The sequence below is a fragment of the Dendronephthya gigantea genome, unplaced genomic scaffold, assembly GCF_004324835.1.
Source record: "Dendronephthya gigantea isolate DGI-Jeju-01 unplaced genomic scaffold, DenGig_1.0 000076F, whole genome shotgun sequence".
Lineage (NCBI taxonomy): Eukaryota > Metazoa > Cnidaria > Anthozoa > Malacalcyonacea > Nephtheidae > Dendronephthya > Dendronephthya gigantea.
The window spans coordinates 502,737-523,175 of NW_021163086.1; the positions used below are offsets into that span (position 1 = coordinate 502,737).

Here is a 20,439-nt window from a genome sequence, read left to right on the forward strand (position 1 = left end):
ACCTGATTTGTGTGTGATTTTATCTCTACGATAAATTATGCCCAGCGAGTCTGCCCAAAAAGCTATTGTCTACAGTGAACATCCCCATACAAGAACTGCCTTTCCAGATTTAGTTCCCGTAGTCTTTTTGCCTGTAGTAGCGTGCAGAGTGTTGGGAAAACGGGTCATTACCCCGGGGACCATGCAGGGTCTTAAGGGGCCGGCCCGGGCACATGTATTTTGTTTAGGGAACTGAAACAAATTAACTGAAAATAAATTTACAATTACAGTGACAGCTAATTCCAAACTGACAGAAACTATATATTCAATTATATTATATAGAGTAAAAGCTAACATTCACTCTGACAGTACGCTAATTGCTCCTTGACGGTTAATCAATGCTGAGCTTCTGCGATGGTTCACGTTTACCTTTAACACAACTATGGCCCGTCAATTCAATTCACTATATACAGTCAATTTAATGGCAGGCTAAAATTGGTGCCCGTAGAGGTAGCAAATTCTATCAGCCCTCAGGATACCATTACAACGGCCAGGCGCCAGATGAAATGGGCTTCTTAGTTTATAGTTTAGGATTGTCATTTTACATTGGACTGAAGAAAAAGCATGAAGAAAGAACAAGTGACTCGACCAGGTGAGTATAGTGTACTAGCTTGTTTGTTGCAAAAAAGGTATTTCGAACTAAAAATCTTTTAGATTACTACAAGTGAAGTGACCTATACGCACGTAGCCTATATGGAAGGTGCATCCTCACAAAAATAAAATATTGCGACCATTGAGTAAAGGCTTTCTGTGCGAGACTCGGTTGGAACGCCAGAAAAAATATAAAGAATACAAAAATGATTCAACGACTCGCTTAATTTCCCTTATAACAATTAAGGTGATAATTTATGTTTGTCAGGATGAACCACACACTTTGAAGAAGAATATATTATGCACATACCGTAAGGACTAAGGCGTAACCGCACCAAATTTGGAAATTCAATATGGCGGATAACATTATAGTTGTAATGGAATGGAAGGCTCGGTTGGAATGCACCAAAAAAAAATATAAATAATACAAAAATGATTCAACAACTCGCTTAATTCCCCTTATAACAATTAAGGTAACAACTTATGTTGGTCAGGAGTTACCACGCACCTTTGAACAAAAATATAATTATGCACATACCGTAAGGGCAGGCATAACCGTACCAAATTTGGAAATTCAATATGGCGGATGACATTATAGTTGACACGAGAAATATAAAATGTTGTACGCACAGAGAAATGCAATACTACAGCCTGCTTCTCAGTGTCTAAAATTAGGAGAAATAGAAAGAAATATACCTCACCTCGAATTCTGATGGGAATTGCGATATGATCTGCCGGGAATCAATGTGAAACGAGTTGCTTGAACCAGAAAATTTCCCAAGTTGACGGCCGAATAATCGAATACTCGTCTCAATTGCATGTCAGACTTTACAGTCTATTAACTGATGTGCTGCTTATGACATGTTATTAACGTCCAGTTTTATTAGATCTTATACTAACGAAGCATATTCGAATATTTCACCTGGACGATTACGCGTAATAAACGTATATTCGTATAAACCAAACTTATTCAAGCCACAATTGCCAGATTTGTGAATTTTGAAGGCCAATCTCTCACGCTGGTCCAACTTAGCTAAGTTTCTCCCACTCGTGCAGGCTCATATTGTCAGCGGACAACTTACATAAAATTGAGAGCAAGGCGTAAAACGAAAAGCTTTAATTTTTTATGCGAAGACCGCTGAAAAACTGAGCCCTCTTTACCGGGAGAAAATTTGCCGAATATGACCAACGTGTCTGCTACAATGGCCCTTTGTTCTCTTTGTCTTGCCTTTTGTTTTCTTATACTAATGACAATTTGCCCTCAAATATTCACAAATCTGGCAACCGTAAACGCATATAATGAAAGCAATGACCTCAGGACAGTAAACTCTATAAACCCTGGATTGGAACGATATCTGATTGGTATATTTGAAGCAAGTCTTGGCCCCCATCTTTCAAGCAAATTTGAAGTCGCAATGGGTACCAGTGGCAGCCCCTTTCTACATCGTTGACTGTGAAGGGATTGGCACTGGTACCCCTTTCGGTTCAAATTGGCTTCAAAGATGGCGGCCGATTTATCGTTTCAGTTGACACTGACTCAGGGTTGAAAACGAATCAAGAATAAAATTCGCGTATTTAAGATTTACTGAACATACACATCCCTGTTGGCTTTCGACATGGAGCTGGGGGGGGGGGGCGTCTGCTCATAAACTTTGAAATATCCAAAATGATTAAATCAATGTGCAAAACATGCACCAAAACATATTATTTCCATTATGACTTACAATCTTCACATATATCATTTAATATATGTTTAAACTCTAAACAACAAAGTTAGCGCTTGTTTGTGAATGTATCTTTAAATAACTAAAAATAGCAACAAATCTTTCTTCGGTTTACAATGTCCAGAGAAATGTCAAATGTGCGTTTCCACTACATGCCACAAACATCTGTATCTGCATGCTATCTTTAGTCCGATTCCAGCCTATTAATATCATCCTGAAATAAAAAAAAAGATTTAGTCCCCGAAGTAACTCCCTTCGAGGTAAAAGGTAGGAGCAATTTAATCGAAAATGTCGAAGAACCATCATCTGCACGATTCATCAAAAAATATATAAATCATCTTTTATAACGGTGCGGTTAGTAACGCATGGTTGAACAAATAAAAGGTTTACTCTTTTATCGAAATTATTCAGCTCCAATTAACACCACACCACACCACATTACACCACACTACACCACACCTAACTATGTTTTATATAGTAACTGCTTTTAAAGTATTAAAATGTACACATCGTACCTGGGATGCAAGTTGAAAAAAAACGAGATATAAACAACTCTGTGGACTAAAAAATTGGTAAACATGTAAATATGATAAACTAACCATTCTGTATTGCAGCAATGCTTGAGTCAATGCATTTGAAACTTGAAGAGCAACAGATGCGTCATCGTCATTTTTTACAAGTTTAGTCTGTTAAAATAATGAAAATTAATGTAAATGAACAGGAAGCCCATCTTGAAAGGAAAAAAAGATAAGATTATTTAGAGATTTATGTTTTATGCACAGAATAGAATAAATAAAAATCGTCCTTTACTGAGTTAAATAACTTTATGCAATTTGATTGGGCGAGATACAAATTTATACAACTGAATAGCGAGTGCATTAAAGAATGCCTGCATATACTCTTACCAAATCTCCAAAGGCGCTTGCTAAACCGGACGATAACGAACTCTATATAATAATAAGACCTTTTACACTCTTAAAATAATATACTCGTAATACTTAAATTTCGATAAAACAAGTCTGTCACTGAAAAGAAAGTTTCTGCATGTCATGTATATATAGCTATATAAAAGTGTATAAAAGCATGCAGGAATAGCATGTGGTATACGTGCTAATGACGTGGCCAGGATATATATTACACTACCAGAGTTGCATTACTTTGCATCATGCTACATCTGATAGACCTCGGCCATGACTAGGTAACGAAGAAAGATTTCTTTGAAAGAAATTATTCTGACCTTCGGCGAAATATTTGTTTCCACTCTTCGCGGAGTTTGTTCAGGTGGTTGATGCGGTGCAGAATATCCCCTGCTGAACATTGGAGGTTGACTCTCAGTGTATGCCTCCTCAAAGCTAGAACTATATTAATTAAATGCATATTTAAAACGAGCTAATAAATAAAAAAATCAATGCAAAATTGAAATATAACGATTGTAAAATATAAAATGACATGATATAAAATTGAATACAACGATTTTGAATGGAACACAAACAAAAGCATTCAGATTCAGAGATTCAGTGAAATTGTAATCCGTTTGGTTCAAGGTAACCCTCATTATTACCAGCATTTTTATATAATATGCAACGTTTTCTTGGCGAATCCGCCATTGTGAAAAGCGATAATAACACATGTGGGAATGTTCGTGTTTGACTCACCAATCAGGAATCACGAATACGCGCCCAGGGGGGTGAAAAAATTTCCAAAAAACTGTTTTTTATTACATAATAAAAACAGAAATACATGCATGCTTGAAAATATGGAATTTATTTCTCGTGTTAAGAATATACAATTACTTAATGGTTTCCGTGTTTGGATGGCCTGATCCAAACACGCGGGAATGTTGCATGGGAGAGAAACACGAGCCGAAAATTGTTTTATAAAATAACAACGACAAGGCCTGGGTTTAAATTTAAATTCTTTAAAACTTTTAATTTCCGTGTTTGGATGGCCTGATCCAAATACGGGCTTCGACCAATCAGAACACGCGTTATATACACGTTATTTTATAATGATACCTCACTCGTTCGCTGCGCGCTCACTCGTTCAATATACTATTCTCAACATGCACTCGAAATAAATTCCATATTTCCGCGCATCCATGTATTATTCTCTATGTCTTAAACTGCAATGTTTAGTTACCACCGGTAGATATTTGTATGCACATGCTATTAATGCAACTAACCTTTGCGGAAAGCTTGTGTTGAAGTTAGGATCATTATTATAACTTGCATTATATGGCATGTTATAATTTAAGGGCTCTTGAGGAAAATAACCATATCCATAGTCCAACGAGTTATTCATGCCAAAAGAGCCGCCTTGAGGGGGGTGAGGATTGTATTGTTCCAAATTATATCCTCTGCCCCTGGGGTTTGATGTTCCTCTCCTATTCAATGAACCTCGTTGTGAATAAACAATTCCTCTTCCTCTGCGTATACCCACGGCTCCACCACGCCTGCCGCTTTGGCCCCACAACTGAGCGTGTTCTACAAATAGGAAAGTTTAAGGTTGATTTCAACACAAAATGGAAAATATGGGATGCACTGCAGGGTGCGGCGAGGATTGGCTACCCGTGAAAGGTTTCTGTCAAAGGTATGAAATTTTCCTTTCGGAATTAACACGCGAAAGTCGAAACAGGTGTTACGAAAAATATAGGTCTGCGTGGGTCGTTGTGCATATGTGGAAACAACACTAACCTGTGGGTGAGCGAACCCCTGGGGGCGGCTTCTCAACCCTGACTTTAACTTCCTGGCGTCCTTCTGCTAGTTCCAAATTTAAGGATTCTTTTAACAATGCAGCGGTGAGCTCAGAACGTTTCATTGTGGTCGGTTGCAATTCTTTTACAAAACCAGGCCGCTTGATTTTCTAGATAAACAACACACAGCATTGATACGATTCGCAGACACCGATGCATATCAAAACGACAGACGTATATATTAACCGGGCCCTAATTGATTGAACATCTTCAGGGGCTGGTTGTATAAAACTCTTACCGTCGACGTTTTAAACTTGCATGCTTTTTCACTTTTGCCTCTGGCAGTTTACCAAATAAAATTCAAGGTGTAAATGATTTTATTAAATCCTAAAAACACGTCAGTGCATGGGAATAGTAATATTCAAACCCACTAATCCGGTTGTAGCTATACAACTGAAAAGATTAATTTTGACCCTGCTATTGAACGACTCGTGCAATTTCTTAAAACCTTAACCGACGTGTGTCAGTTAGGGCATTATATTTATGTAACTTTAACAAAGTTCACAACAATTTTGTCGTTTAATTTAAATACCCCGCAAAAAACGTCTGAGCTCCTGCATGCATTGGATACATGCATAGCAGTATCGCGATCCAACTGTGATTTGCGACCAGTGAGTATTAGTAGGGCAACTTGCTGCACATGCACATGTTTATACAAGTAATGACCTGCAGAATGTACAAGGGTATCAGAACGACCATTTAACAAGTCTGACGATTCCACAAAAATTTTTACAACTTGTCAATAGGGTGCGCTGTACTTGTGGTCAGCTTGAAACAAATACAGCATAATCAAAGCTACATTTTTGACAGACAAATTGCAGATCTGATTAATTTTCGAACGCTATGGCACAAGTCTTTTACAAGACCAGTGCAAATATTAGTTGCAACAAGTTTACCAAGGTCATATATTCAATATGACGGTAAACAACCTCTCGCTTTTCAACAAAAGCTCGAGGTGAAATACAATGTTAGAACTTACCAAGACATTCGTACGATGTTTTTGGCCAACCAAGTGAGGAAACTTGAGATCATGTTCAAATTTCGCATCACATAGAGAGCATTCATAGCGTGGATTTTGTCCAGCCACCTGGACTTCTGTCACGTATTCCAGCCCTGCGTGTGGGTGGTCGAAGTATATATAGCACAGGTTACAGTATATGCAAGTAAAACATGCACAAACACTTCAATTTATATCTCAAGCCAGATAAAAAATTGAATATGTTCGTGACAATCATTGAGATGCAGTATATTCATTGCTACCACAACCAAGGAAAAACTTTGGTCTTGGTAGTAAAAAAGAGTTTTACCGTAGCCGTTCATTGTTTTCAATAAACTAATAGCCGAAAAACCAAATTCGATTAAAGTCGATTAGTAATTTGGATAATGAACTAAGTATTGCATGCAGCTATTCTGCACACCAAACTTTGATTAGTACAGTGCGTCAAAGCCAGAAGTGTCAAAAGGTTTCAGCCAGACACTACCCATCGTTTAAAGCACTGTAAACCATATACTGTTACTGTACAGTATAAAATGTTTGGTTAGGCAGTACAGCTTAGATAAACACAGTAATATCAGTGTACAGGTTTAGTTTTTCATATTTTACGTTATTCAGTTCAATAGATTGCAGTACTACGTGTACTATTTTTAAAATGACATACGTTGTTCAAATCACTCTGCATGCACGTTGGAAATGACCATAGCGCATTTTCATCCAACATGTAGTTTACACGAACTTGTCATGTAGACTACATGTATGGAGTTGTGAAAATGTACGGGGATAATTGCTTTTAAATAATGCTGTATGAATTGCTAAATTTAAAAAACGTAAATACACGGTATATGAATAAGTATGATGACATATTACACTACCTATCAAAGGCTGCGGATAATTGGCAAAAATCTGTGAGCCAATTGCTTTGTCTTTCACAGATTTCTCAGGCCTGTCATAGAGCTTCATATTTTGCGTATTGGGAAACCGGCTGCTTTTCAATTTTCCCCCTAAAATTTAAAATTTGGGCACAAAAAATTAAAAATGAGAAGTTTCTCATTATGACACATGTCAACAGAAAATGAAGGATTATGTAGCTTCCGAACGACCGTGAAGTTTCGAACCCTCGGGGGTATTGGGCTATTTTTAGCCATTACAAAATGTGCCACATCAAATTGTTACGAAGTAGTATCTGTCTGCGTCCCTATCCCTCACGTTCCTTCTTAAATCCTTAGAAATTGAAGTCAAATGAACTAGGATGAATGTACAAGCTAATACCTCCGGCAGATTTTTCGAAGCCCATAGCTTTCAGTTGTAATGCCTAACACAAGAAATATGAAGAACATACATTTAAATGTAACAAAAAACCAAAAAGATTAGCCATAATGAGCATTGCATCATTGCTATCATTTTACATCTTGAAAATCTTATATGCTTAAAGCGAAATTGGTAATATTGAATCAAATGCTAAAACTAGCACGATATTTATATATACATTTCAGTTTCAAAAAAATTTTCTTGATGCATTTAATTCGGTACTACAGTACCTAAAGATTGTAAAACAAACCTACCTTTCTATGTTTTGTTCCCAACATGTGTGCATTAAAAGACTGATGTCCACAGCAAGTGATTGAACATATCTTATGAAAATTAGAGTTTAAATAAATAAGTTGATACATATACACGTGAATAAAAAATTAAATAAATAAAATAATTTGCTAGAAAAAAAATTACAGCTATATTGACAAAGTGGCAGGAGAAAAGAGAGAGTTCAAAGTGAAGGAGAATTTCATAATCAATATTACATTCAACTAACTTTGGATTTAACCACTTTATCTAAATATCTATGCTAACAGTACTTGATCAAACTTAGGCATAAAGTATGGTAGATTGCTGGGGGGCTAGATCCTCCTGAGCCTCACTGTAACCATGTGTCAGAGTTTTATGAAAAATTGACTTTAATCTGCACACATTACTTTACATACATTATAATTGCACTCTTAGAGATCATAAATTAAATTCGTTAGTTCCTCAGGAAAAAATTTGTAAATATTCCCTAAGATGATGTAGAAAATTTTCTCTACCTCGAATTCGAACTGATCGGTATAAGAACTCCTTCATAATCGCTAACAGTCTCGAACAATAGCCTAATTTGTTATAATTGTAAGATAATTATATATTAGATTTAGTTAAACTTATGGATGTATATACCTTTAGGTGTCTTTTATGTACATCGTATATAATTCAGTTTTTACTAACTGCAAATTACGATTATTAAATTCAATCAATCAATTCAATCAATCAATCAATCACTCTTCTTCTCCTATAAAAAAGTATAGTACATACAGCATTGTGTGCATTTTATCTTTTTTCTTCCAAGATGTACTGTACAGGTATATAAGGTATATAAGATCTAGCAGTTTACATTGTACTATTTTTCCTGTCAATACCAGTATCACTGAAGACACTAACATATTCTTTTCCTTCAAAAATCTGGAATTTGATTCAAGTTACCCAAACAATAAACGGAAATAGATATTGAAAAGACAAACTTTGTAGTTTTTTACTTGCCAAGGTTTTTATCAAAGCATTTATGAAGCCGTTAAACATTTGGGTGCTCTAATCAATTCTACTCTATTATAAGTATAATAACAATTAACTTGCACAATAAATAGAAGTACATTTGAGCTGTCAAAAATAATGCAGTCTAAATCTGTTTGTATAACTTCAGAATTGCATGCATATTTGACAAATTTTATCCAAATTAGTATAACTTTTCGAAAAGTGGTAATGTTTTTTTGTGCATAATACTGGCTTATACAAAATTTGCTAATTTCACACAGCAATAGTTTTCATACTTTACAACATTTTGCAAACCTTTCTGATTTTACTAATTTTGGGATTCTCCTTCCAGCTGTACATGTACATTAAGAGACTAAGACCCAACTAATTTTCCTAGTTCAATATTTATTTTAATAGGAGATGGTCTATTGACCTTGATACATACACCAATTCGAAAATTTGTATGTTCTATAAAATTTAATTAAATTAAGAAACTGAATAATAATTAACAGATGATAAATTAATTGAAAACAATAATGATATAGATTTAGACAGCATTTTTTTAGACAGCTCTAATAAACTTGTGTTTATTTTACTAGGTAATTATTATTTATTATTTTTTATTAATATATTATTATGTTAGTGTCTTCAACAAATTATTGAAATTCTGTTGACATACTAAGTAAAGAAAGTGAGGACCAAGTACTCATCCTTGTTGTAATCCAAAAGTAGTATCTTCAAATTTTGAGTTTTGAATTTTGAGCACATTAGCTGCTGTAGATACCGGTATTATATTTCTTCATATAACATATTAAAAAGAAGAGCACAACGAAAATAAATGCTTTTCAACTTTTCATAAAACTCTGAAACATGACTGACTGGTCACAGTGAGGCCAGAGAGGTGCAGACTCCCAGCAAACTTTTTGCAATATGACCAAAATACTCACATCACATTCATAAGTGAAAGGATGATCCTTTGACAACTTTATATTATAAGCTTCAGCCACTTTTTTGATATGATGAATTTTGTAGACATGTTTTGCAAATTCCTAAGGTTAAGAATATGGTTCAATGCAGTTTTAAGACATATATATGTATGCAAGCTACATAGATCACATCACTTCTATAATACGACTTCACTCTCCATGCAAAACATTTAAAAAATCAAGTTAAGCTAGTACTAATTCTTCCTTCATATTAATCTATGACCTCAACATAAGGATTCTATTGCAATGGAAATCATCAGGTTATAAACTTGTACAAAATGCAGCGATGGAATTTCTTTCTAACATAGGCGTAAGGGCCTAGAAATTTTGGGGGGCCGGATAGTCTGCCCGATGAGCGCCGAAGACCGAGAAAAACAAGGATGGTCTACCTAGTGCATAAAGGACATGATTTCCTTCCCCAACTTCGATTAAATCTCGGATTAAATTATGTACAGTTGCTATAAAAGTTAGCAAAGTTACAAACTTACAAAATGATAGAAGTGTTTCGTAACTACATTGTGAGTTTTGCTGCGCCAATTAGTTGTGGCACATAGGGTAGTCAGTGGCACATACGGAAAAGCCTGTTTATTTCAATTATTTTTGTTTCGTTTAATTCGGGTTTACGCAAGCTGCAAGCATGTATATTCTACCATATTTGAGCATTCTTAAATATTTTTATGTAGTGTGGAGACCAAATCACTTAAGTACAAATTGCCCGACTCGTAAATACAAATTGCCAGACTAATTAATATTTCTGGCTAAACTGGGGGCCCCCCCCCTCGTACGCCTATGCTTTCTAAAGTTCATTTTAATTGCCTGAATCCTGGAAACAGGTTTAAAATTGATAAAAATGTGCAAATGTTGAGAAGTGTTTTTGTCTATTTTAAGCAGTTGTTATACCACATTTGATGCTAAGTTAAATGTCATAAGTCAAATGATCTTTAATCAAGATGTAAGTGTTATTCTCATTACTAAGAGAATAAACAAGGGAAGAGTCATGGAATTTAGACTTACATATTGCTGCATTCTTTGGGGAAAACTGTTTATTATCTCAACATTGTATGTATATATTAGTAGTTAATTTTTGTTTGTTTGGGAAAGTGTTATATTCATCAATGCCAGGGCTCATTGACAAGAGATTTACAAGGGGATCATCAAATTCCTCACCATAACAGTGGCCTTGGTTACAATTAATGGACTGGTACAGAGAAGTTAACTAGTTTAAACTGAGGAGTTAATAAACTGGGATGATCTGTGCACTGCAAAATTCTTTAAACTTGAGTCATTGACTTAAGTTAAATATCAAATTTAGAAGGTTGAGCAAAGTTTCAAAACTACCGACACAGTATCTTTCTCTCCCTTAAAGTTACCTTAGTTACAAATACGTTGATTTCCGGAAAACTATCTTATGTAATTGCTTCATATTATTGTGTGTAAGCATCAAGCAAGAGTCGATTGTATCTTAATTTTTGTGAATCAATCAATTGTAATCAACATACAAAAAGTGACAAGTTATTATACTTACCGGCCAATCTTTGGCTTTGAACTCGCAGTATTTACATTCCCTCATTTCTTCCTCGGTTTTTGGTCGTCGCCCTGGACCTTCACTATCCTCATTGCTAACGGAGGGATCAGACCCCACAACAACAAAATTTTCCAAGTCTCTTTCGAGCACGTTGCCTTCTTGAAGAGTGACTGGATTTTCGGATGCATGATCGTTGATTCCTGAAATGGCAGACGCTTGTGTATGTTCATCGCCCATTTTTTTTCAATAAATGTTATCGCTAAGAATCTTATGTCTTGTCTAAACAATCCTACGAAGGAAAATAAAGTTGACTTTCTGTTTGGAGACTTATTGTGGTGTGCGTTGTGAGTCACAACTTAGAGTTTGGTAAAACTCGTACCCAGAACCCAGGGTCTTTATCCGCTTCCACGCATGCGCCCTTGATTTGTGTCTAAAGGTAAACTGCTGGTAAACTGTAAAAGCAAGGTATTAGTTGATTGGTTGTTGTACATGCTTCGTCTTGGTTTCAGAGAGATGTTTTCTTTTATCGTCGTAGACGGTAGACCTGCCTCGTTCCCGGCGCGTGTTTTTGTTTTATATTAATTTAGCATCATACAGCATTACGTTTTTGAAGCCACCGAAAAGAAATAGGAGGATGGGAGGTACTTCTGCCAACTATAGCTACCAAAATTTAAACCATGTCTTTCACATATTGGACAATCATTGCTCAAAAATTGGGTAGTTAGCAGTTACTAATAGGTTTCCTCGGCAAAATTCCGGCCTCAACTTTTTCGCACGTCTGAGCCTTTGATTGAAGGCGTCCAAACATCTTCTTCTCAATTCTCATGCATGATGCATCTACTGCATTAAGCTTAGTGCAGCTGGATATAATATTCTATCATTTCTATCATTCTATATCTCTTGAAATGTCAAGAGAATTAACCTATTCGTGAGAATAGATAACGCCAATAGGACGGTACTATTTAATAAGTTAATACTCCTATTCTACTCAAAATCAAACGAGTGATTACAAATTAATATAAAACCTAATTTAGAGAACCTCATTAAAATCTTAAAGAATTAAAACTTGGCTTACCTATTCCGCTTGTTAAAAAACATTTGGACAAGCATGACACCGCAGAAATAAAAATACCACTGTACACAATATGTCAAAACAAGTTTTAATTTCCTTCTGAAAAGTTCTCGATCTGCAATCTTTTGAAAGCTTATCAAAAAGATCTGGCAGCTTTGTAATGGCAATTTAGCAATTGACTTTTTTACAATTTAACAAAACAATTTTTAACAAAACATTGTAACAAGGGATCAATACGACTGTGCATGCGAAAAAATAATTGATTGACCTAAAGTTCAGCCATTATAAATAGCGTTCGCGTGTTTTTTGTCTAGAATTGTAGCTAGGTTTATACACAAGATTATTAATTCAGACAATTTGTTTTTACCGTGTGCAAGTTTCAAACTGCAAAACATATTTCGGAGCATTTATAATACTTTCACCCACCAAATTTGACGTCCAAGTTAGAACTATATAGCTAAGTCCAATTTACGCAGCCGCCAGCAAGCATTATTCATCCATTTGTTGACCACTTGATGTTTAATTTATGTTTAACTTTTTTTATCATTTCAGACTTCGTAATCACCGTTTAGTCAGTTGGATGCATTGAAAAAACGGATCGCATCTTGACGACCAGCACTTCTGTTCAATGTTTTCGCTGCGAAGTGAACTGTAACTTAATTGTTTGAAATCTATATTTTCGACTATTAATGCATGTTCAAAATACATTTGGCCAGAAAAAGTGTAAAATACAGCTCGTTTACTAATGAAGAAAGTGACGAATAATTACCTGCACTGCCCGACTAATAAGATTGCATGCATTTTGACTGATTACCGGAAGGTGTTACAAAATTTTATTGATGAAAAGGGTGTGAAAGCTCCATGTTTTTGTACTTTTGTTATTCTATATGTTAATCAGTGTAGGCAATATATTAAAATTTTCCCAAAGTCGTGCAAATTCATTTATATATCAGCGAACTGCAGCACGTGCAGGGACATTCACACACGTAGCTACGTTCTTGATAAAATCACCATTAAATCAGACGGGACATTCAGAGTGGAAGACAGAGGAAGAAACTCGCGCTGAGGACTAAGCTAGCGTTATTGTTCAAGCATATTAAAACAGTAAACGGAAAGTGCCGTAAAAGCCAGCTTTATTCATTCGGCAATCTGTAGTCTGTACAAATAGAATATCTTTAGTGCAACTATATTAATGATATTAAATCATTCTCTTAATCATCGTAGACTACTCATATTCTGTCGCATTATTACAACATTTTCTTTGTGCAAAATCATATCAAGAAATTAAATCAATTTCATGGAACCAGCGCTTGTGTGTTCAAACACGTACTAGTCAACAGCTTCACAGATCACAATTATCGTTTTCATGACTCACATTTCGCGTCACTCGTTAGACAATTTTTCATTTCCTCTTCCTCGACAACTTTCAACATGTCCTCCAAAGCCGTTCGCAAATCCGATTCGTTCTGACTGTCGGAGAGATCGGGCAACGAAAGATACTGATCGGCTTCATCATGAAGTTCAAAGTTCACGTGAGGGGAAGCCTTTTCGCTAAGATTGCTACGGCTAACGTCAGTCGCGGCGGGTTCACACGCGCTCTCGACGGACTTAATGGCTTCCTTTTCCTCCAACACACAGCCCGGTCGCGATCCCTTTCTAAGCTCTCGGACGCTTTGAAAATGCTGCTCTCGCACAGCGCTGTATATCGCCAGTCCAATCTCTTTGAGTGCCTCGTCCGTTTCACACAAGACAACGAAACACTCCATTTTCGGCGGTGTTTTATCCATATGATGATTAAACGCAAGTAGCTGAACATTCGATTTCATAACCGTGCCGTAGGATAGCTTGCGTATCGGTATAACCTTCTCTTCCGACTTTTTTTGTTTCTCCTTCAAGTGAAGTCCATCTTGCAATATCTGTACGGTAACCTTTGGTAGTGATCGTTCCTTGCCCTTCACTATAATATCACCGATCAAATGTCGAATGGCCTCGCGGATTCGCTTCATGTCTGGCTCCACGAGCATCGTACTGCCGAAATATCGGACTTCGAAACTTCGCTGCTCCGTAATCTTCTTCACGCCACATTCTAAACCGAGTTTTCGCTTGATCATCCTTTCTTCGTCCGCGTTCCCCTCTTCCTACCAAAACAATCGCGAATGTTATTATTGTTGTTATTGTTACTCTGTAGACCGCGTATTTACCTCGCGCCCGTAATATAAGCGCAGCCCCAAATGGAATCAATTTCCATGGCGAGTACGCATGTTTGGCGAATTGCTGTACGTTTATTGGCAGGCGTCGATAAATAGCATTGTCCAGCTGCCGCGGCACCTGCTCTGTCTAAAGTCAAATTAATTTGACGCCAAAACTAAATAGGCAAGACAAGGATGGGGAAAAGCCGATAAAAGTAGAACTGAAATGATCACGGAATTATAATGTTATAACACCGTTTAGCCCGCGATGATGACATGCTAAAAATATTCATGCTGATGAATGTGTATACGAGCACTTAAATCAATTTCCTGTGCGTAAAATTTTGTTTTGTTGAAAAGCAATAATAAATATTGAAATATATGAGTTGATATATATGAGCACGATTATTTCTAAGTTGTGCGCGTTGTGATTGGATGGCTATTTGCGGCTTTGTATGTACTCGAAAGGGGGCGTATTCTTAAGAGCACTTGGGAAAGAGGTTTCATTGCCTTTGGCTGTCCACTTCCTAAATCCTAAGCGCCTGTCAGGCTTCCAGGTCCTTTTCCCTTTTGTAATATCCCAAAATCCAAATTACTGAAATCAGGGTGAATTTCGTCTAGAAATACTTAGGGTTATTTTCACTGAGTAGTACTTCCAACATTCAAGTAATTATTTATGGCAGGAGCTATTATGGGACATGTCGCAGCTCTCGGAAGCTTTCGTCCAATTGGATAATGTTTTTGATAATTGGATAAGCTATGCTATTAGTTGAAACAGAAATGTATTGTAAAGTTTAGACAATGAAAATCATTCTTGCGAGGGGCTGCGACACTACCCGGGGCTATTATGCGTACGAGTATATATTCTTATTTTAAATTTTCTTGTCATTGTGCATATGGATGGTGGCAAGGTTATACTTTCTCGTTATCGAAACTTTGGGGGGAAGGGGCTCATAATAAATTCCTCCCCAGCTCGGAGAAATTACAAATTCGAAGGGAAGATACAGCTTTTTGATTGCGACAGCCGACAGGGAGTCTGAAAAAAGCACTTGTCAATGCCTATTGTTTAAAATGAGCTAGCAGGAAAGAACTCTCGAAATGCTGCTCACCATCACATGGTTTCATTTTGCAGAAACGTTTTGCCCAGAAGGCTTCGCTGCATGAGCTTTTCAAGAAAAAAATGAGAGATCACGGAGCATTCTAGGATTGTTTGGAATAACAAAATACATATTGACAGGCGTCAAATATACTTTTATAGGTACCTACTGTCAACTTTTTACACGATTGAAAAATGTCTTAATGTCTTAATTTTACATTAAAAAAAAATTCCAAACGTGATATCGTTACACATTTCTTGTCGCGGGGACAAGGAATTACGCGAATAAACCGGCTAGATCTCTTGAAAGCAGTAATTTACTAGAAGTCGATAGATACCACAAAATTAAGTGTAGTACCACAAAACTGTCCAGAAATGTAAAAATATTAAAGCTACTGCTCGCAAACTTGTCGCATTTATACTGAAAGGCCTCCAAATTCGATCAAGACTACTTCTGTGTGTTGCAAGCTGGATGGTTCGGGTCTGAATTGCCTCATTACCCGCACAGTATTCGGGTTCGCTCTAATAGGACACATGTTCCCAGGTTTTATTTTCGCCCGCAAGTCTTTATTTCACAATTCACGTGCACGTGTGAATGGCTTTATATGCCGTGTCATGTATAATATCAAGCCATATTCCCAATTCGTGTGTCAAGTTAGTATACAGCCAATATAAAGAGGAGACATATTGACCAGGGGCCGGTTGTATGAAAGCCGGATAGCGCTATCCACCGGATAGTGATTTTTTGAACCGTTCTAAAAATGCTCGAAAAGCGATAAAATTTCATTTTTGGAGCCAGCAATTTTTAAAGAGGATACTCGATTTAGGAATACTAAGATTTAATCAAAGTTATAGCAAACAACGGGCGATTTTTAAGCGATTGAAAAAACCACTATCCGGTGGATAGCGCTATCCGGCTTTCATACAACCGGCCCCAGGACAAAAGTCGCTGCATGAAGTTAAGTGTGCCGTTTATCTTTCGATTGTACATCATGGCGATATTTCCTCTTAAATAAAATTATATAGGCGAACTGTGGGAATGAATCTTAAATTTAAATTCGTTGTCAATCTGTAGCAGCACAAGTGAGTACATGGACATGGTTATTAGCTTGATGTTTCGCTTTTATGCATAGTTCATACCGTTCATTCATTTAGACTTTTCAATTCATATTCATTTCCTTTCGGTTTAAAAACAATCGGGCATTATCTTTCTTACCATTATCATATTTGCATAACTATTTAATTAAATGATAATTGTTAGCATCTTTAGAAAATACAACAGAATGAAACCATTTAAAATTATGCGTACGACAGCTAGACGATGTCACTTGGCTGAGCTCACCACGACCTCGATAATAAAAGAGACTGCCCTGCCCCTATGCTCTTGTGTGGGAAAAGCTTCGCATTGGACTACCTCTGTTTTTGCTGTATAATGTAAATTATTACGATACACAGCTGCTGTATTACAGGCGACATTTTAAATTAAGATGTGTTTTTCAAGGCAATAGGCAATACTATATATAATTTAGTTGTATTCACTACAATAAATATTTGGCGAACTTACTCCTTACGTTATTAAAGCTATATTAATGCTCGGCCTTGGACTCAGTATATTTTACCGTGCAGCCTGATTTGATAACAACAACATGCTCAGCTTCTATCCCACCGCAAAAAATAGTAGCTTCGACAACTGTATTCATGCACTCAAGACTATCTATTCCGCTCAATGAGCTGTACTGCACTGGCAAGTATATAATGCTGCCTCCCAGTTCAATATAAAAGGATATAGTGCTGACGAACACAATTATCACCCACAAAATTAAATTACAACTTTGTTTGTGCCGTTTAGACTTTATGCAACTTCAATCATTTCATGATTAGAAATAAATGTGTTCAGCACTTGAACTCGCAACCCTAATTACCAGCCCTTGTATTCATATTTATATAAGTGCTACATGAGTTGCACGGCGGATCGTCATAAATCGTGTAGACGCCTTTAGAGAGGTTAGCAAGAATTGTTATTGATTTCCTCATGCATGGCATTATCTTTAATGATTCCTGCAAAAATTTCTCGATAATGATTCTCAAGTACTGAAATCATAGATTTAATACCAAGACATATTTTTTTTGCATTAAGATAAACGGTAGCTGTAGAGTGACACATTAATGTTTGTAACATATGGGGGAAAATAAGCAAACGCGAGTTTGTCAAATTGTCTGGTGAAAATCACATGCCATGCATGTAGGTTGTTCGTACATTGGTTTACTTTATTTCCCAGCACTCCTTTGGCGCTCGTAAATTTTAATTTCACTTTTCGCTTTGCGTAGTAGTATGTTTGGGATTGAATTACCGATGAACCGTCCCGATTTGAAAATCATGTCATTGCACGATATATGTGAAAAAAACATTGCGCTCACAAAAAGGATGCGCATTTGTAACCTTTTGCAATGGAAATACCGGCAAATACCGCTTACTGCTTTTCTACTTGCATTTTATCAAAGAATTTGCTGCGACAAAACTATTGACTTATTAGAGACGGGTCCCTACATAAACCTTCGGACTCGGAAACCTTCGGGTGTATATGAGAAAAGAATGTTTGTAAAACAATCTGGTTAGCCAAAAGTAGGGGTTTAATGACAGGCACCACGATTTTGCCTAAATATTAGCCGACTTAAAAGCATTCAAATTTCACCCACATTCTGCAATTAATGCTAAATGAATTAAAATGTGTTTGTTGGTGGATGTTTATACCCTCTGTGCATGAACCCACGTAAAATGCACATAGCTATGGTAATCCTTTTGGTTAAACTAAATCCCTGATTTATATTTGAGGTCAGTAAGTAAAAAGAAATTATGCATCTGTAGAAGTTGGTTCAATATTTATTATTGGCATTTTCTATTTCCATTTCCACCCGAGGCATAAATGCCAAAAAAATCGAACGCACAAAAAATCGAACGCACTCTCATTTCAACAAAACGAAAAATTTCATATTTCATTCCGCTATGCCGACATCCTGCATTGGTTTATACTGATGACATGCATCATGCGTCGTATTTCTATGTTTATTTTACGTTTTTATCGCTAATAAATAATTCAAAGTTGAATTATAACCGCACAACCGGTGCTTGTAGCCGATAAAATTAGACTTCTTTTAGTAGATTGGTGCATGCCCATACAAATGCTTTGAGTTTCAGTCCTGTGATCGGCTGACGCTTCTGCTGTCCGCGGGACTCTTAAATCCAATTTAGCCAAAAGGTTCCTTCTTTTGAATTTGCAAATTTATCGTTCACGCATGCATTCAAAGCGCTATCGTTTTGTGGTATAATGCATTAATTAAGGTCACTATAGAAAATATCCTCGTATACTCGGTCCCTAAATACAGTACAGATATACATCAGTTTATTCAATCAGTTTCTACGTTATTTCCATACAGAATTGATACATTACGATGCCAGTTGATCGAAATCGTGTATATAGAGGCTAGCTATATAGAGATAGAAATGACCCGAAAGCTTTTACGGATTACAATAATTTGTTATTGGCATGTCTTAAAGCCTGGTTTTCATTTTGTAATTTTCGTGAGCACGTTATTATCGCCGATGTGGAATAGTCCGGATCTTTAGTCTCTCTTTGGTTGAATGTCCTTGTGAACGACTGCATACACGTAAAGAAATATTAATTTGCGTGACGTGGTCACGACAATTACGACCTTGAATGGAAACCAGGCTTTACGAATGTTCCGTGCAATTACATCAATTTCAGGTGATTGCTGTTATAAATCAGGGTTCGATTGTATGAAAGCCAGATAGCGCTATCCACCGGATAATGTGTTTTTTTTCAATCGCTTTAAAATCATCCGCTGTTTTCTATAACTTGATTAAATCTTAGTATTCCTAAAGATAAAATCTTTGTCGTTTTTCAAGCATTTTCAGAACGGTTGGAAAAATCACTATCCGTTGGATAGCGCTCTATCCAGCCTTGGTACAACCGGCCCCAGGGGTTTATGTATCTATGTTCATGAATGTATCGCCAATGTCGCAAAATGAGCGTATTCGCGCGAGCTGCATGTGTATGTATTAAAGGATGCATGAGGCGAGTAACGTCCCACTTTTAATCGGACCATTACAGCGGTGAAAGATGGGAAAACGTGAATCCTTACAGGAGCTTTAAAAAGCACATACATGCATAGAGCCTTTTTGGCGATCATCGCATTTCAGAGGATTACAGTACACTACATAGCAATAAAGTCACAACATCTGCCTAGTTAGCGATCTCACTTTGTCCTGTGTCTTGCCCTACATTGCATGAATAGCTGAAATAAGGGAAGTAACACACTCTTACCTCGAGATTTTTCGATGCATTTTCTTTATCTTCCATGTCTCCAGTCATCCCAAATAGAGTATCTAAGTTTACGTGTTTGACCACTCTGCCAAATTTCTCTCTCGTAACAGTTGTGTAAATGTCTGAATAATGTGGAGATGCGGTCTTGGGAAGCCATTGTGTGGGCGTTAGGGTATATCGCTAAACCTAGTTAGCCTAAGCCCGTTGTGGTTCGCATACAGAGGAGGTCAAGTTGAAGCTGAAAACAATAATTAAATACAGAGCAGGTCAAGTTGAAGCTGATAACAATAATTAAATTATCCCATGAAGCGCTTTTTTATTTCACTCCTGTCAAAGGTGAATATTCTGGATTTTTGTTACTCGCGATGGCCCCATATTCAATTTCGGTCAGTTGCACGAACTGGAGAAGCATTTATACATTACGTATCCGTGTAGACTATAAAAATCAAAGAACTGATTAGAATGCAACAAGAAGAGAAACAAAATGTTTTTGAACGGCCTGGGATTTTTTACACTGAGCACACTGGATCGATCATAAACGAATTCTCAGTTAGGTAGGAAAGGAAATTGGG

The 20,439-nt window shown here is 36.7% G+C and overlaps 2 protein-coding genes across 2 annotated transcripts; both read right to left on the reverse strand.

The window, feature by feature from the left end:
• Nucleotides 1-2,330: 2,330 nt before the first annotated feature.
• Nucleotides 2,331-11,494, reverse strand: LOC114531967. The gene is made up of 12 exons (XM_028553561.1): nucleotides 11,168-11,494; nucleotides 9,604-9,705; nucleotides 7,666-7,734; nucleotides 7,373-7,415; nucleotides 6,976-7,104; nucleotides 6,086-6,219; nucleotides 5,048-5,216; nucleotides 4,537-4,837; nucleotides 3,592-3,712; nucleotides 3,260-3,301; nucleotides 2,954-3,040; nucleotides 2,331-2,568 (listed from the first exon to the last, which is right to left on the reverse strand). Exons 1-12 carry the CDS (start codon nucleotides 11,402-11,404, stop codon nucleotides 2,539-2,541), a joined length of 1,464 nt encoding a protein of 487 aa, XP_028409362.1. The 5' UTR covers nucleotides 11,405-11,494; the 3' UTR covers nucleotides 2,331-2,538.
• Nucleotides 11,495-13,372: 1,878 nt separating this feature from the next.
• Nucleotides 13,373-20,138, reverse strand: LOC114531942. Its single transcript, XM_028553540.1, has 2 exons — nucleotides 19,868-20,138; nucleotides 13,373-14,377 (listed from the first exon to the last, which is right to left on the reverse strand). Exons 1-2 carry the CDS (start codon nucleotides 19,913-19,915, stop codon nucleotides 13,604-13,606), a joined length of 822 nt encoding a protein of 273 aa, XP_028409341.1. The 5' UTR covers nucleotides 19,916-20,138; the 3' UTR covers nucleotides 13,373-13,603.
• Nucleotides 20,139-20,439: the final 301 nt, after the last annotated feature.

Excerpts from the sequence above, each read along its gene's own strand:
- LOC114531967 (XM_028553561.1), bottom strand. The coding sequence starts at position 11,404 with ATGGGCGATGAACATACACAAGCGTCTGCCATTTCAGGAATCAACGAT. Across the intron at positions 9,706-11,167 it reads TCAAAGCCAAAGATTGGCCG|GAATTTGCAAAACATGTCTA; the intron begins GTAAGTATAATA and ends TCTTAACCTTAG. Across the intron at positions 3,302-3,591 it reads AAACAAATATTTCGCCGAAG|AGTTCGTTATCGTCCGGTTT; the intron begins GTCAGAATAATT and ends ATTATTATATAG.
- LOC114531942 (XM_028553540.1), bottom strand. The coding sequence starts at position 19,915 with ATGACTGGAGACATGGAAGATAAAGAAAATGCATCGAAAAATCTCGAG. Across the intron at positions 14,378-19,867 it reads ATGCATCGAAAAATCTCGAG|GAAGAGGGGAACGCGGACGA; the intron begins GTAAGAGTGTGT and ends TTGTTTTGGTAG.